The following is a 15,232-nucleotide window of genomic DNA, read 5'->3' as shown; positions in this document are numbered from 1 at the left end:
GATCTACAGATTCAATGCAATCCCCATCAAAATTCCAATGACATTTTCCTCTGAAATGGAAAAAACTATCCTAACATTTATATGGAATAACAAAAGACTACAAATAGCCAAAGCAATCCTGAGCAAAAAACACAAAGCTGGAGGCATAATGCTACCTGACTTTGTTATACTACAAAGCTATAATAACAAAAACAGCATGGTACTGGCATAAAAACAGACACACGAATGAATGGAATAGAATAGAGAACCCAGAAATCAACCCATACACTTACAGCCATCTGATCTTTGACAAAGGCAGCAAGTCCACACACTGGGGAAGAGACTACCTCTTCAGCAAATGGTGCTAGGAAAACTGGATATCCATATGCAGGAGAATGGAACTAGACCCATACCTCTCACCATATACCAAAATAAACTGAAAGTGGATTAAAGAATTAAATATACAGCCTGAAACAATAAAACTTCTTAAAGAAAACATACGGGAAACACTCCAGGAAGTAGGATTGAGTACAGACTTCATGAACACGACCCCAAAGCACAGGCAACCAAAGAAAAAATAAACAAATGGAATTATATCAAACTACAAACCTTCTGCATAGCAAAAGAAACAAAAGAGTTAAAAGATAACCAAGAGTGGAAGAAAATATTTGCAAAATATACATCTGACAAAGGATTAATATCCAGAATATACAAGAAACTCAAACAACTTTACAGAAAAAAAAACAAGTAACACAAAAATGGGCAAACGAGCTGTATAGTCATTTCTCAAAGGAAGACATAGGAATAGCCAACAGACACATGAAAAAATGCTCAACATCACTCAGCATTTGGGAAATGCAAATCAGAACCACACTGAGATACCATCTCACTCCAGTCAGGATGGCTAATGTCCAAAAGACTGAGAATGATAAATGCTGATGAGGTTGTGGAGAAAAAGGAACCCTCCTACACTGTTGGTGGAACTGCAAAATGGTGCAGCCTTTATGGAAAATGGTTTGGAGGTTCTTCAAGCAATTACAGATAGATCTACCATATGACCTGGCTATTCCACTGCTGGGATTATACCCAGAGGAATGGAAATCATCATGTCGAAGGTATACCTGTACTCCAGTGTTTATTGCAGCACTATTGCCAATAGCCAACAGTTGGAACCAGCCCACATGTCCATCATCAGATGAGTGGATACAGAAACTGTGGTATATCTACCCAATGGAATTCTACTCTGCTATAAAAAAGAATGAAATACTACCATTCGCAGCAATATGGATGGACTTAGAAAAAATTATATTAAGTGAAATAAGTCAGTACAGAAAGAAAAATACCACATATTCTCACTTATTTGTGAGAGCTAAAAATAAATAAATAAACACACAAATTAACAGGGCGGGGTGAGGAAGAAGACACAACAATCACAACAATTCCTTGAACTTGTTAAGGCAAGTGAACAGATAGGATGATGGGTGGGAGGAGGAGAAAGAAGGGGGAAAGAGGAACTGGTAAAGAGACACGAAAATCAACTACATTGTATATTGATAAATTTAAAAAGTAAATAAATAAAATACCTCATAGATTAAAAAAAAAAAATAAAGACCAACTTGCCCTTGGGGGAAAAAACTTTGTAATGCTTTCCCTAATTTAGTCTAGGTAGGTCATTCTGTTAGGATCAATAGCAGTAAAATAAATTGTTTTGAAGTGGTGATTTTAACTGTGTTGACAGGAATCAATTATTTATATCATGAATTTATTTTCATTATTTTTAGAAATAATTTCTCTCAATTTATTCAGAGAAATAATGTCTCAAAATATTATTACTGTATTCAGTATACTGCCTGTGCTGGGTCTGCTCCCTTACATACAAACTGTTGCAGAAACTGTGTAAGGTTGCTGTTTGAACCACTCACTATTAAAGTAGTTTTAAAATGGCTATTAAAGAACCCATTCAAATCATGTTAATAGTCATAGACCTGGGGATAGTACCTATCCCTATGAGAAAAGGGTTATTTAGTTAATTACCTAAAGTCTCCATTAAACCCACCCCTCTACCTTAACCAAAAACCATCAAAGCTGTACAAGAGTGGTTAGAACCAAGAAGAGCTGGTCCAGTTGGCTTTTCACAAGCTGAACAGACATGAAGGGAGAATTCCCATCTTTTCTATCTATCTGCTGTGCCCACATGAGAAGAGGAAAAGTGATATGTACTTGGGTGAGAATGGGAGCCCAAAATAAGTTATATTCTTATGTTGCTCCACTATATCAGCTAAAAACCGAAGAGTATCTTAATACATAGGAAACCATTCTCCAATCCTTCCTTTGCAGGAACCTTAAAAACAACTAGCTCACTCTGTTCAACCCAGAGCGCTGCATATAGAGGTGAAGAGAAAACAAAGATTTGATCCTGAGGTGATCCCCTAGTGGAATATGACCTGGAGAACATGGCTTGATCCTGCCAAACCAAAACAAACAGAAGGCAAATTCACAGTCATTCTAAGTTCACTTCAGGGCCTTAAAAATGTTACTGAAATAATGATAGTTCCTAGTTCTTTGGACAAAATGAAAGAAAGGGATGAGGTAACACTCTGAAACACAAAACACACAAAAAAAGTTCTCAATAGAATATAACAGGAAAAGATGCTCCTGACTCCAATTCACCTAAGTCTAAAAGAAAGGGGCAACAGGATGAGGTATTTAGATCTTCAATCTATCAAAGGAAGACTAACCATAAAAGTCAGTTTTTACTTGCCAGTGTCCTCACTGAAACCACATCCAGAATTCCTGAGCCACAAGACAGCGATATTGGTTACAGAATTAACATAGTAGGTCATAAGTAAAAATTCCATTCACATGAAAATAGCCTGTCTTCAAAGCATGAAGAAAACTATAAAACACGCCATTAGAGCTAACTTTATTTTGTTAAATGCATTAGGTGATGGAATCATTTTTGTTCTTCAAAAGAGAAACAAACAATGTACCTGAGATAGCTTCCAAAATAAGCAACAATATTTGGGTGTTTACAATCTTTCATCATAATAATTTCTTGCTGCACAACTGCAAAGTCTTCTCCTAGAATAAAAAACAAGCATGTTGAATATTTAATAGTTAAGACGTTTCAAAATGTTCTTTATTTCAAAAGATAATAAGATAATTATACTTACTAATAAGAATAACATAATTAGTGAATTATAAATAAAACAATCAATAAGTTAATGTTATTACTTTTAATGACAATTTCAATCCTGACTTGAGTGGAAGTATAGCACAGTGATTAAAGCATAAACTCTGGTTCCACACCACCTGGATTCAAATTCTAACTCTGTTCATCACTAAGCTGTGTGAACTTAGACAAATTACTTGACTTCTCTGTGCCAATTTCCTCCTCAATAAAATAATATCGTATCTCACAGGGCTGTTGTAAGGGTTAAATGAATTAATTTACATAAAATGCTAGAACAGTGCTTAAGCTCAAGCTCTACATAAGCATTTGCTATTATTACTATTAAGCCTTGGACATAACCATCAGTATAATTCATCACCAGGAAATATACGTCACTTTTCTCCTTATTGCTAAATAACACTTAATATAACTTTAGCACAAAGAAGTAATTATTAAGTCAGGGCAGAAACTCTTATGCACCAAGTGTGTCAAATATATCTCCACTGGTTCTCTGTAGAGCTGAGAGGCCTACACTCTAGCAGTACTGGGTTTCCAGATGGCCCACATACACAGGCTTATCCTTGCTCTAACTGTGGTAGGATGCAAAATGGAACTGTATTTGAGCCTGATCAGACTACTAGCATATAATCTCTCTCCTACTGCTTTCCTGCCCAAATTCTTCAAATAAGATCTGGCAATCCTATAGCAGTGTCACATGCCATGCTCCTGAATGAACACTTGTCATAGACAGAAACAGAACTGCAGTGAATGCAAATGTGGTAAGCCAAAGACTATACAGAAAGAGAACAAATGGAAGTGCTTACACTTAAGTCAAAGTAGCTTTGCATTACTAATTCCATTTTCAAAGTATTATATACTATGACTAGCCTGATTAAATGCATATTGATGGCAAAGTAAAAAAAAAAAAAAAAGGCTTCCCAATTACTGCTCAAATTATAAGTATGAGGTTTGTTATAAGACCTGACATTTCTGGCCTTGATATTTTCCTATAGTAAATATAATTGAGACCTCAAGTAAGCCCTAACCATAAACCGTTTGAATCCAATATCGAAACCCACCTTACTGTCCCAGTTAAAAGGGAAGAAGTAATGGAGAAGAGAGTCAGATTCTGCAATTATGTGAGTACAAAATCAAAGATCTCCAAAGGGAGAAAAGGAAATTTTTATGCTTTCAAAAATTCAGAAGATTGCTGAACTAGGATCCTCTTACGAGTTCACCACCCAACATTAAGAATCCCTGATTTTCAGTATATTAAGAAGAAATCCAACCTAGAAATAATAAAGCCATAACTGGACTAACACCAATTTTCATAGATATACTAAATACTTTGGAAGTTCTGGACTTTTGCTTCCCACCACCCTCCTCCCCCCAAATTATGCTTCTCTCAAATCCAGTGAAAGGGCACATATGATCAAAGCTGATCTAGTCAGAGTAAACTCGGGACTTTAGTTTGATGGTTAGAAGACAGAAGCTTTCTTTCTGGGGTAGCCCTGAATTATTAGCAGTCATGATACAGGGAGCCAGCCTTAGAATAAAACTGATCTGTTAAATGCACTGAATAAAAACAGAAAGGAGGGGGCCGGCCCGGTGGCGCACTGCTGTTTTCAATGGATTAGCCAAATTCCATTTTCAGTGTCTTAACTCAGAAACCCAGGCTGGAGAAAGAGATGGGATTTGGTCAACCCGGTGACAAGTCAACAGGGATTTTTCTCTGTTTATTCTGTTTCAGCTTGGGTGATGTCTGACAATTAAGAAATTAAGCAGCAGTGCATGGGTTATATCATTATTTTTTTTTCCATAAATATAGGGAAGATGATAGTTCCCCATGTTTTTCTTCATTAGTGTGTGCTTGTCAAAAGTAATTTAATAAAATTTATTTAAGGGGAAAATGGTAAATCCATAATTCAGTGTGTCAGGATATAGCAAATCACCCCATGAATGAAGATAAAAAGGAAAGACAGCCCCGAATTGAATCTTTTCAAATCACTAAATATTGCTCTACACTTTCATTTACTAATGTATTAATTTTTAATTCCTACTGCATTTTAGGCTGTAATGGTTGCCCTTAAATCTTTTATTTTTTACCCTGGTTTCCATTTCTTCTTTCTGTAAAATGGATAACTAGTACGGTTATGCCCTGTCAAGTTGTATAGGTACAATGGGTTACAATGCAGAATTGTTGCAGGTAACTCGGGAAGCAGAAATATTGCAATGTTCCTTAAAGATCATATAGTTAGGGCCGGCCCGGTGGCGCACTGCTACAGTGCGCCGCTAGGGAGTGCGGTGGCGCTCCCGCCGAGGGTTCGGATCCCACATACAGACCGGTTCCCGCTCACTGGCTGAGTGAGGTGCAGGCGCAGCGCCGAGGTTTGCGATCCCGTTGCCGGTCCCGGTCCGGTACGGGCGCAACACTGAGGGTTGCGATCCGTTGCCGGACACGAAAAAAGACAAAAAGGAAAAAAAAAAAAAAGAAACAGAAAGGAGGGCATTTAGTGACATAAATAAGCTATGACAGCAAGCCTCATCTGCTTCTATAAATTTCAGACATATATAACTATAAGCACCACAACTCCTACAGTGATCTCTGTACATACCACAGCCCTTATTACACTATTTCAATATTCACGTCTATGTCCTCACTAGAATGAAAAGTCCTCTAGGATAGGATTAACCATCTTTTTAACCTTAGCATCTAATATGTAATCAATAAAAACAGGTGACAAATGAATCTACGCTACCATATAATTCCTCTTCCTGATGACTCTAAATCAGGACTATAAGCTTTTGGTTTAATTTCATCCAATTATTAGAATGTTCTATACAATTAATTGCTTATTTACTACTCCTTTGATTTCTATTAAAACCTGTTAGTGGCTTTACGTCTTCAAGTACAACTTTCCCAAGAAATGCTGTCATCCAAGGTGCATCATTTTTTCTTACTAAGTCAGCTCTGTGACTATGAGAAATTATGGCCAAATTAAATTCAACAGTTTTGTAGGGAAAAATAATCCAAAGAAAAATTTCACATACTCAATTTTAAAGGCAACCAAAAAATACAGACTTGGGTAGGAAAAAAGAATTTAATACATTAACAATCCAAGGGAGCTAACACTGCTTCACCTTTTAGATACAAATTGATAATCATTGTTATTTCCAACATTTCATAAAATTCTTTTTTTCCTTATTCTTTTCCTTGACAAAATAATAATAATAATCTTAAATTGAATGGCTACTCAAATTATCATTGTTATTTCCAACATTTCATAAAATTCTTTTTTTCCTTATTCTTTTCCTTGACAAAATAATAATAATAATCTTAAATTGAATGGCTACTCAAGTTAAAATGACTCCTTTTTCGTATTTCTAATTATTTGCACTGGTATCAACTGTATTATGTTTATTAGACCTACTCATATCATTAGCATAAACATTTTGAATTAATGAACTAGCCAATAATCTTTTTATAAAATAGTGAGGAAAAATGTAATGAAATAAACAATATACAACTAAGGTTGTTGAAATAAAGATGGTGAAGATGCTAAAATCAAACTATTGGCTGGGAGGCAGCACTGCCATTTTTATCTGTTTAACAGCTTATTTATCGAAGTCCAAGTCATTGTACGAAGGCAGTTGACATATGTCTGCATACTGAATGGAAGCAGGGGTTATATAAAAATCAAACAGGGAAAGCAGACTTATTCGTACTGAGAAGTGAACTAATAGACCTGTATATTAATGTCTTTAGGAAATCAAGTCTTAGTTTATGGGTAAAACTGTGTATCCTCTGCTCCCTTAGTTCTATCCCCTATGAAGTAAACATGAGCTACAAGTCACCCTCAATTATCCTTTGTTTTCTTATTTTCCTTTAATCTTCTTTATTTCTCTCCTTTGTTTAACATCTTCATTCTCTAATAAACTGACATAGTTTTCCAGAACTATCTTGACAAATGTCATTATATATGTATTTGTACTCTTTGAAAACAAACACACACCTGAAAAAGAGAAGAAACAATTTTTTAAAATCCTTAAATTAACATATTAGAATACATCAGATTAAATTATTTACCTAAGAATAAGCTTTAAAATGTGTGGGCCCTACACAAAGTATTTTGAGAGATAAAAGACCAGAAAAAATTGAAAAACACTTCACTTTTGAATAGGAGAACTTACTAGGTAAAGATGGTAACTGCCTTATGAACTAATCCCTGAATAAATGCATTTCCAATCAAAATACCAATTGAATCTTTTTTTGAACATAAAAAAATTACAGTTAAATTCATCTGGAAAAATAAATATGAGGGAAGTTTCGTAAGAGATATTACTTTAAAATAGGTAGCTCTTATTTTTGCAGAAATAGAAAAAAAGTCCTAAAATTCAGAACAAGCTTGAGAAAGAAGAACAAAGTTCAAGGCCTCACTCTTCCTGTTTCGAACACATTACAAAGTTATGGTAATCAAAACAGTATGGTACTGGCAAAAAGACAGACATACAGATCAATGGAACAGAAGAGAGAGCCCAGAATTAAACCCACACATATACAGAATGCTCTTTTACAAGGGTGCCAAGACTTCACAACAGGGAAAGAATAGTCTCTTCAACAAATGGTGCTGGGAAAACTGAATATCCATATGCAAAACAATGAAACTAGGCCCTTATCTCACATATACAAGAATCAACTCAAAATGGATTAAAAGCTTAAATGCAAGATCTGAAACTAAAAATCTTCTAGAAGAAAATGGGGAAATGTTCATAACACAGGTCTTGGCAATAATTTCTTGGATATTTCTTGGACACCAAAACAAAAACAGACAATTGAGACTGCATCAAACTAAAAAGCTTCAGCATAGCTAGGAAACAACAAAATGAAAAGGCAACCTATGGAATAGGAGAATATATCTGTAAACCATATATCTGATATATATATGGAACTCCTATGACTCAATAGCAAAGAATATTTAAAGAATTAAATATACATTCTGAAACTATAAAAAATCCTAAAAGAAAACACAGGGGAAACACTTCAGGAAGTAGAACGGGGCACAGACTTTATGAAAACCCCCCAAAGCACAGGCAACTAAAGGAAAATAATAAATGGGATTGTGTCAAACTAAAAAGCTTCTGCACAGCAAAAGAAACAATTAACAGAGTGAAAAGACAACCAACAGAGTGGGAGGAAATATTTGCAAAACATCCATCCAACAAAGGATTAATATCCAGCATATATAAAGAACTCAAGCAACTTAACAGCAAAAAAAACAAGTAAACTAATTTAAAAATAGGCAAAGGAGCTGAATAGGCATTTTTCGAAGGAAGATAGAAGAATGGCCAACAGACACATGAAAAATGCTCAATATCACTCAGCATCTGGGAAATGCAAATCAAAACCACATGAGATATCATTTCACTCCAGTTAGGCTGGCTAATATCAAAAAGACTGAGAATAACAAATGCTGGAGAGGATGTGGAGAAAGAGGAACCCTTCCACACTGTTGGTGGGACTGTTAAATTGGTGCAGCCATTATGGAAAATGATGTGGAGATTTCTCACCCAAATACAGATAGCTATCCCACTGCTGGGTATATATCCAAAGCAATAGAAATCATCATGTCGAAAGGATACCTGTACTCCCATGTTTATCACAGCTCTATTTACAATAGTCAAGAATTGGAACCAGCCTAAATGCCCATCATTGGACAAGTGGATAAGAAAAATGTGGTATATTTACACAATGGAATACTACCCAGCCATAATAAAGAATGAAATGAAATTCTACCATTCACAGCAACATGGCTGAACTTAGAGAAAACTGTTACATGAAATAAGCCAGGCACAGAAAGAGAAATACCACATGTTCTTACTCATAAATGGGAGCTATTAACAAACAAAACAATAAGTTGAGCTTTCAGAAGGAGAGAGCAGAACTGTGGTTACTAGAGGTGGGAAAAGGGAAGAAGAAAGGAAGATAGCAAGAGATTGGTTAATGGACAATAAACAGCCAGATAGGAAAAATAAGTTCTTTTAGTGTATGGTTGAGCTACGCATCTGTAATTAACAATAAACTACTGCATGTTATCAAATGGCTAGAAGAAGGAGATGGAATGTCCTCACAAGAAATGATTAAGTCTTATAGTGATGAATATGCTAATAACCCTGATTTGATTATCACATTGTATGCGTCTATTGAAATATAACTCTGTACCCCACAAATATGTATAATAAATACATTTCAGTAATACTATAAAAAACCCAACTACTTCATCTGTGAAAATAACTCATAGCCTATTTATTTATTTGGACATCTTTTAATTAATGTTCATAATTAACAATGCTTAAGATAAGTATCACTACCATTTGCATAAATTATTACTGAATGAACTGTGAACCTGGGTTTAACAAGGTCAAGAAGAAATTCCCTTGCTGAAACTGAGCAGCAAAAGACTAAAATAGCTTGATTGTTTTACCAAAATAGTTCATGTAAGACAATTAGGCTTAGTTTTTGAAACCAGACCCCAACTCCCCAAAACGAACTACTCTTATGAAGTATTTCTCAACCTTGTTTTCCTACTGGTCCCTCTCCATGAAATTTTATTGCCACAGATGTTCTGTATATCTGTTTATGTCCTGTGTATATACACACATATATCTGTGTTTATACATAAAAGGGTAAGATTTTTTCACCTCAAAGAACCAACTCCATTCCCTTCTTATTTTAAAGGAATATTTGAGAAAATTATTCTCCAGTGCAAACAGATTGTGTCCAGGTATTCAGGGCATAAAGGCTTAGCCTGAGATTCCTGACTGAACCTGCTAGGTCTCCTTTTCTTACCTGGATCCAGATCTTCCTTTGAGAGCCAGGTTTACCCATGTGGTTCTGATGGAAGACCCAAAATAAGGCAGGCACCGATAACTCAGGAGTGAATTTCCAGTATAAACTCTCCAGAGTATATCCCTCCCACTGTATTAAAAATTATGGCAAAAACTTAGAGTTTCTATATGTAAAGTAGGTATTGTAGTAGGCTCAAAAAATGTTTCTGGGGTAAGGACAGAAAAACAAAAAATACAGCATGGTATAGATTTTAAGGGAAGTAAACACAATGGGCAAATACTTTTCTGTCTTTATTATGCTCACCAACAAGAACCACAGCATACTGTTTAAAATAGTTCTGATTTTGAGATGATTCAAGCTCTCTGAATTTCTGGTTCTGTCTCACCAGACTTGATTCAAAGATAAAATGTTTTAGTGGCTCCTGATCTGTTCTTGAGGCTATGTAGGCATAAACCATAGCTGTATAAAACTTACAAAAATATCAGTTCCTACCCCTACACTGTTGGTGGGACTGTAAATTAGTACAACCACTATGGAAAACAGTATGGAGGTTTCTCAAATAACTACAGATAGATCTTCCATACGATCCAGCAATCCCACTTCTGGGTGTATAACCGGAGGAGTGGAAATCATCATGTCGAAGGGATACCTGCACTCCCACGTTCATCGCAGCTCTGTTTACAATAGCCAAGACATGGAACCAAACTAAATGTCCATCGATGGATGACTGGATAAAGAAACTGTGGTCTATATACATCATGGAACACTACTCTGCCATAAAAAAGAATGAAATACTCCCATTTGCAACAACATGGATAAGCCTGGAGAAACTTATGTTGAGTGAAATAAGTAAAGCACAGAGGGATAAATACCGCATGATTTCACTCATATGTGGGAACTAAGAGAGAAAGAAGGAAAGAAAGAAAGACCACAGTAGTGCATACTACATTGTAGCTTCCTTAGGCTACACTGTGGAGTGGGGGGGAGAAAAAGAGGAGGAGGGAGGTGGGGATAATTGGGTGGAGGACACAGGGTACAAAAGCAATTTGTGGTAATGGGTATGCTGCCAGTATGAATCTGGCCCTCACATCATGCCACGAGGGGTGACAATCAGCTTTGTATCTCATGAATATTCATTAAAAAAAGTTCCTAAAATCAAAACAATATGGCAAAACTAACCTTCCTATAAATTCAATTTTGACAAATATTGTACCTCTGTCTTATCTTTAGTAACCTATCAGTCCTGTTTTAAGTCCTATTCCTCCATCCTAAAATCTCCTGCAGCAATCACTTCCCTTCTGTTGCATGCAACTCAAGTGTGGATATCGTAATAGTGATAGCTCTTATTAACACCAGGGTCTTCTCCAATTTGACCTGTGCACACTGAATCTTCCTATAGTTCCACTCTGACCATGTTACTAACCTGTAAAAAAATTCCACTGTCAATAGGGTAAAATCTAAACCCTTGGGTTCTCCATAAACTATCATCAATCTGTTTTCCACCTCTTATTTCCCATTATGCCCAAACAGAGCATACCACTCTAGTCAAATGAAAAAAGTTATTTCCCAAACAGACCCAGTACTTCACACCACCTTTGCTTTCACACTGTTCTCATATGAAATACCCTCCATTCTCCTATTCTACTAGCAAAATCCTAGCCAGCCTTAAAGGCTCAGTTGAAATCCTACTTCTTTAATCACCCCCAAGTGAAATGAACCTCACCAACTCTATGGAACCCACTAAATCAATTAGAACATATCAGCTACTCTGTCCTGGTGTCCCTTCACATGGCATCTTGCCAAGATATTCCCTTCACAGTCTATTTCATAGAGTAAATAGTTAAAGACAGCTATTCGGTGACCATCAATTAAGTCTTCCTAGTCACAGCCACCACCATTTCTTATTTTCAGCACCACAATACACACACACACATGCACACACACACACTCTGCTCAATGGGTGAATCCCTGTAGTTAAGCTGCTGTTTATGTACTTAAGTTACATAAAAACTCTAGTTAGTTTTCACATTGGGTAACAAGCTCTTTGAAGGCAGGAACCATGTCTTTGTATCTTCCATTCTAACTAAATTAAAAGCTAAATAAACATTCTTGAAGCTAAATCACTGATCATACACATGGGGTTGGGGATGAGGAAGAAAACTACAGATATAAAGTCCTTTGTCATCTGCCTTTTTATTCTGGGGGTATTTATTACCTTTCAATGTGTAAATACCTAATCTGTCTGGTATAGTCAGCTTCAAGTCCATAATGTGGCTCTAATACATTAATAAGTGGCTAAGCAACCCATAGTTAATGTTTGAAGACTAATTATAAATGATGTAACAACTACTCTGTTCGTAATGGCAATAAACACAGGGCAGCACTGAATAAACAACTGGTGGTAAGGGATCTACTAAAGCACTCAAGGGAAATAGGAAAAGACACCAGGTAAATAATTTCTAGTGTCCTAGAAATTGATGAAAGATACAGAGGGAGAAAGAAAGCCTCTCTTACCATCTCAGGACAGAAAAAACTAATGTCAAAAGCTGACAGGAAAGAAGATTCATCAAATCTAACTTTGGAGATCCACAAAAAAAATAGTGGTACCTTTTCACACTTTTTAAATTTTACTCTACAACTTAACATATGTTGCTCTCAGGGAAACAAAACAATGCCCTATTTTCTCACTATGAATTTCTCTGCTTATCAATCTCAGTATTTTATATTGTGTTGGAAAAGGACTTAGTTTCCCCATTTAGAAGAGTTTCTCCTATGAATTACTATCTAATTAATCACTGTTACCTGTCTGCATTTATATGCTATTTTAATAACAAGAGCTGCAAACAATACTAAAAATGAGTAATTATAACCTTAAAATTCCAACTTTAAATCACAAAAAGAAACTTAAGAGACCCCTAATATAGACAGTTATAACACCTTACCAGAACTTGAAAGTAAAGCTCAAAACTACATATATGTGAGTTCTATTCTACTAGTAAGCTCTGTCATAAGCTTATCTTAATCCATTTTTAATTTTCTTTCAAAATGAGTCTCCAGAACTGGCAGTGTTCTACCCAAATCAGCCTTAAGACCACAGGAACAAACCTGTAATCTGACAAAATCAGGTTTACTGACCCATTGCAGTGAGGAAAACTGTACACCAGAGAAATATTGTACCATCTTATCAAACAAAAGAAAAGATAGAGTTGTTATAAGGTTTTTGGAAAGATTGAAGTTTGGACAAAATTTAAATGAAGTTGTATTTTGATAGGCTTCCAGCAAAGCAAAGCTGTGTGTAAAGTGACCTACTTCAGGACTCGACAGCAAAGTGAACCCAAGGTACTCTTTCCTTATAAACAAACTACAAAGTTGAGATGGATGTGAATGCTGTGTCCAAAAACCCCTTATCCAAAGCTCTGTATCTGGGTTGTGTAAATCAAGACTGCTCTCTCTATGTCAAAGTGACTCAGATTCTCCAGAGAAAAGTGGGATGTTTTATTCTTGTTGAAATAGTTACACACAGCTAAATTTCTGATAGTCTATGATTTTCAAGAACAAAGTTTCTCAGTGAGTAAGCAAGTTGTAGTCACTCAAAGACAACACTTTACAGCTGCACCATTCTTGGGAGAAATAACTAGCTGGTCAGCTCAGTGGTTAGAGCGTGGTGCTGTTAACACCAAGGTCCAGGGTTCAATCCCTGTACTTTTGGGAGAAATAGTTTCCTGTTAAGTTTGAGGCTTTACCTGTATCTGTTATTACAGCCTGATAAATGGCCAGGCAGATTTTTACTTTCTCGGTTAGTCACTTGAGATTCCTGTGACCTAAGATTCCTGTTTCATTCTACGCCAGAGTGTAAAAAACAGCTTGCTAATTATACTGATTACATTCTACTGTTCAGAAAGAAGTTTATTTGCTGGTTTATATTTTGGTTTAATATGCATTAATTTCTCCATAGATGTCCAATTTGGGCAGATACACTGGTTTTGAAGAAAAATTTATATCTTACCCCGATAAATTTCATTTAGTCATATAATGTGTATATGAGGGTACTAAAAATTATCTTTTAATTTTATTTTTCCAGGAACTTTTTGAAGTACCCTTGTGAAAACCACTTAGCTTGTTAAGTAATGTTCTACCAACAAAAGGTTTTTAATTTACTAGTTCCAGGAAATATATATATAAAACTTAGAAACGTCTAGTTAAACCCGATAATACAGATAGTCTCCACACCAAAACCAATCCCTGAGAATGGTGAAACAGAGCAGGCTCTGAAGCTTGATTGCCAAGGTTCAAATCCCAGCTCTACACTATTAAGGCAAAGTACTCAACCTTTAAGTGCTTCAGTTTCTTTACCTGTAAAAAAAAAAAAAAAAAAAAAAAAAAAAAAAAAAAAAAAAAAAAAAAAAAAAAAAAAAAAAAAAAAAAAAAAAAAAAAAAAAAAAAAAAAAAAAAAAGAAAAAAAGAAATAGAGATAACAACATGAGGATTAAATGAGTCAACATATGTAAAGCACTTAAAACAGCACTTGGCACAAATTAAGTATGAATAAGCATTAGCTATTTATTAGCAATAAATGTCATGTTCAAACTAACCCATCTCTAAGCTATATCTTCTATCTTAGTCTCCATATCTTCCTCATTAATTTGATTTATCCAATAAATATTTACTGAGTGCCTACTAGGTAGGTACCAGACAAGGTATCAGGCACTGGTAAAGAAACTGGATATGAAGTTTGTCCTCACAGAAATGACAGTCTCGTGAAGACCTCAGCACCACCACATTCTTATCAACAGGTCTTTCTATTTTTTTAATGCTCAAAATATGCACTTGTTATGAGGAAAAGATGCCAAGCTTCTCAAAGAATTATTATTAGACAGCGAGTTCCTTTAGGACAAGGATCATGAATGGCTTGCTGCTGCTAACTCTAGTGCCTAGTTAGGAAGGGAGTTAAAAACATAACACTCAAGAAGTATTTGTGGCATTTTCCTAATTTTTGGTTAAATAATTTATATTTTTCCACACTGCATTTTACTATTGATACAATTAATGTGTATTTCTCCCTCCCTCACCCCATCCACACACACACAGCAAAAAAGCTGTTATTAAATCAACAGTGTATCTTACAACTAAGGTGACCAATCTTTTGTTTGCCCAGAACTGAAAGATTTCCTGGGACACAGCACTTTCACGGGAAAATCCGAGCAAAATCAGAGAAGTGGTCACTGATTTACAGC

At 35.6% G+C, this 15,232-nt stretch overlaps 1 protein-coding gene across 1 annotated transcript in view; it reads right to left on the bottom strand.

Moving 5' to 3' along the window:
- LOC103606904 (mitogen-activated protein kinase kinase kinase kinase 3-like) overlaps positions 1-15,232 on the bottom strand; it is a 113,314-nt gene that overhangs the window by 70,483 nt on the left and 27,599 nt on the right. The window contains exon 4 of the mRNA XM_008591462.1: positions 2,970-3,060. Coding sequence (XP_008589684.1) covers positions 2,970-3,060 — 91 coding nt within the window. The remainder of the gene's footprint in view (positions 1-2,969; positions 3,061-15,232) is intronic.

This window comes from Galeopterus variegatus, unplaced genomic scaffold, assembly GCF_000696425.1.
Source record: "Galeopterus variegatus unplaced genomic scaffold, G_variegatus-3.0.2 Scaffold6939, whole genome shotgun sequence".
Lineage (NCBI taxonomy): Eukaryota > Metazoa > Chordata > Mammalia > Dermoptera > Cynocephalidae > Galeopterus > Galeopterus variegatus.
The sequence above is the reverse complement of the archived record's forward strand: the minus strand, read 5'-3'. Positions and strand labels throughout refer to the sequence as shown.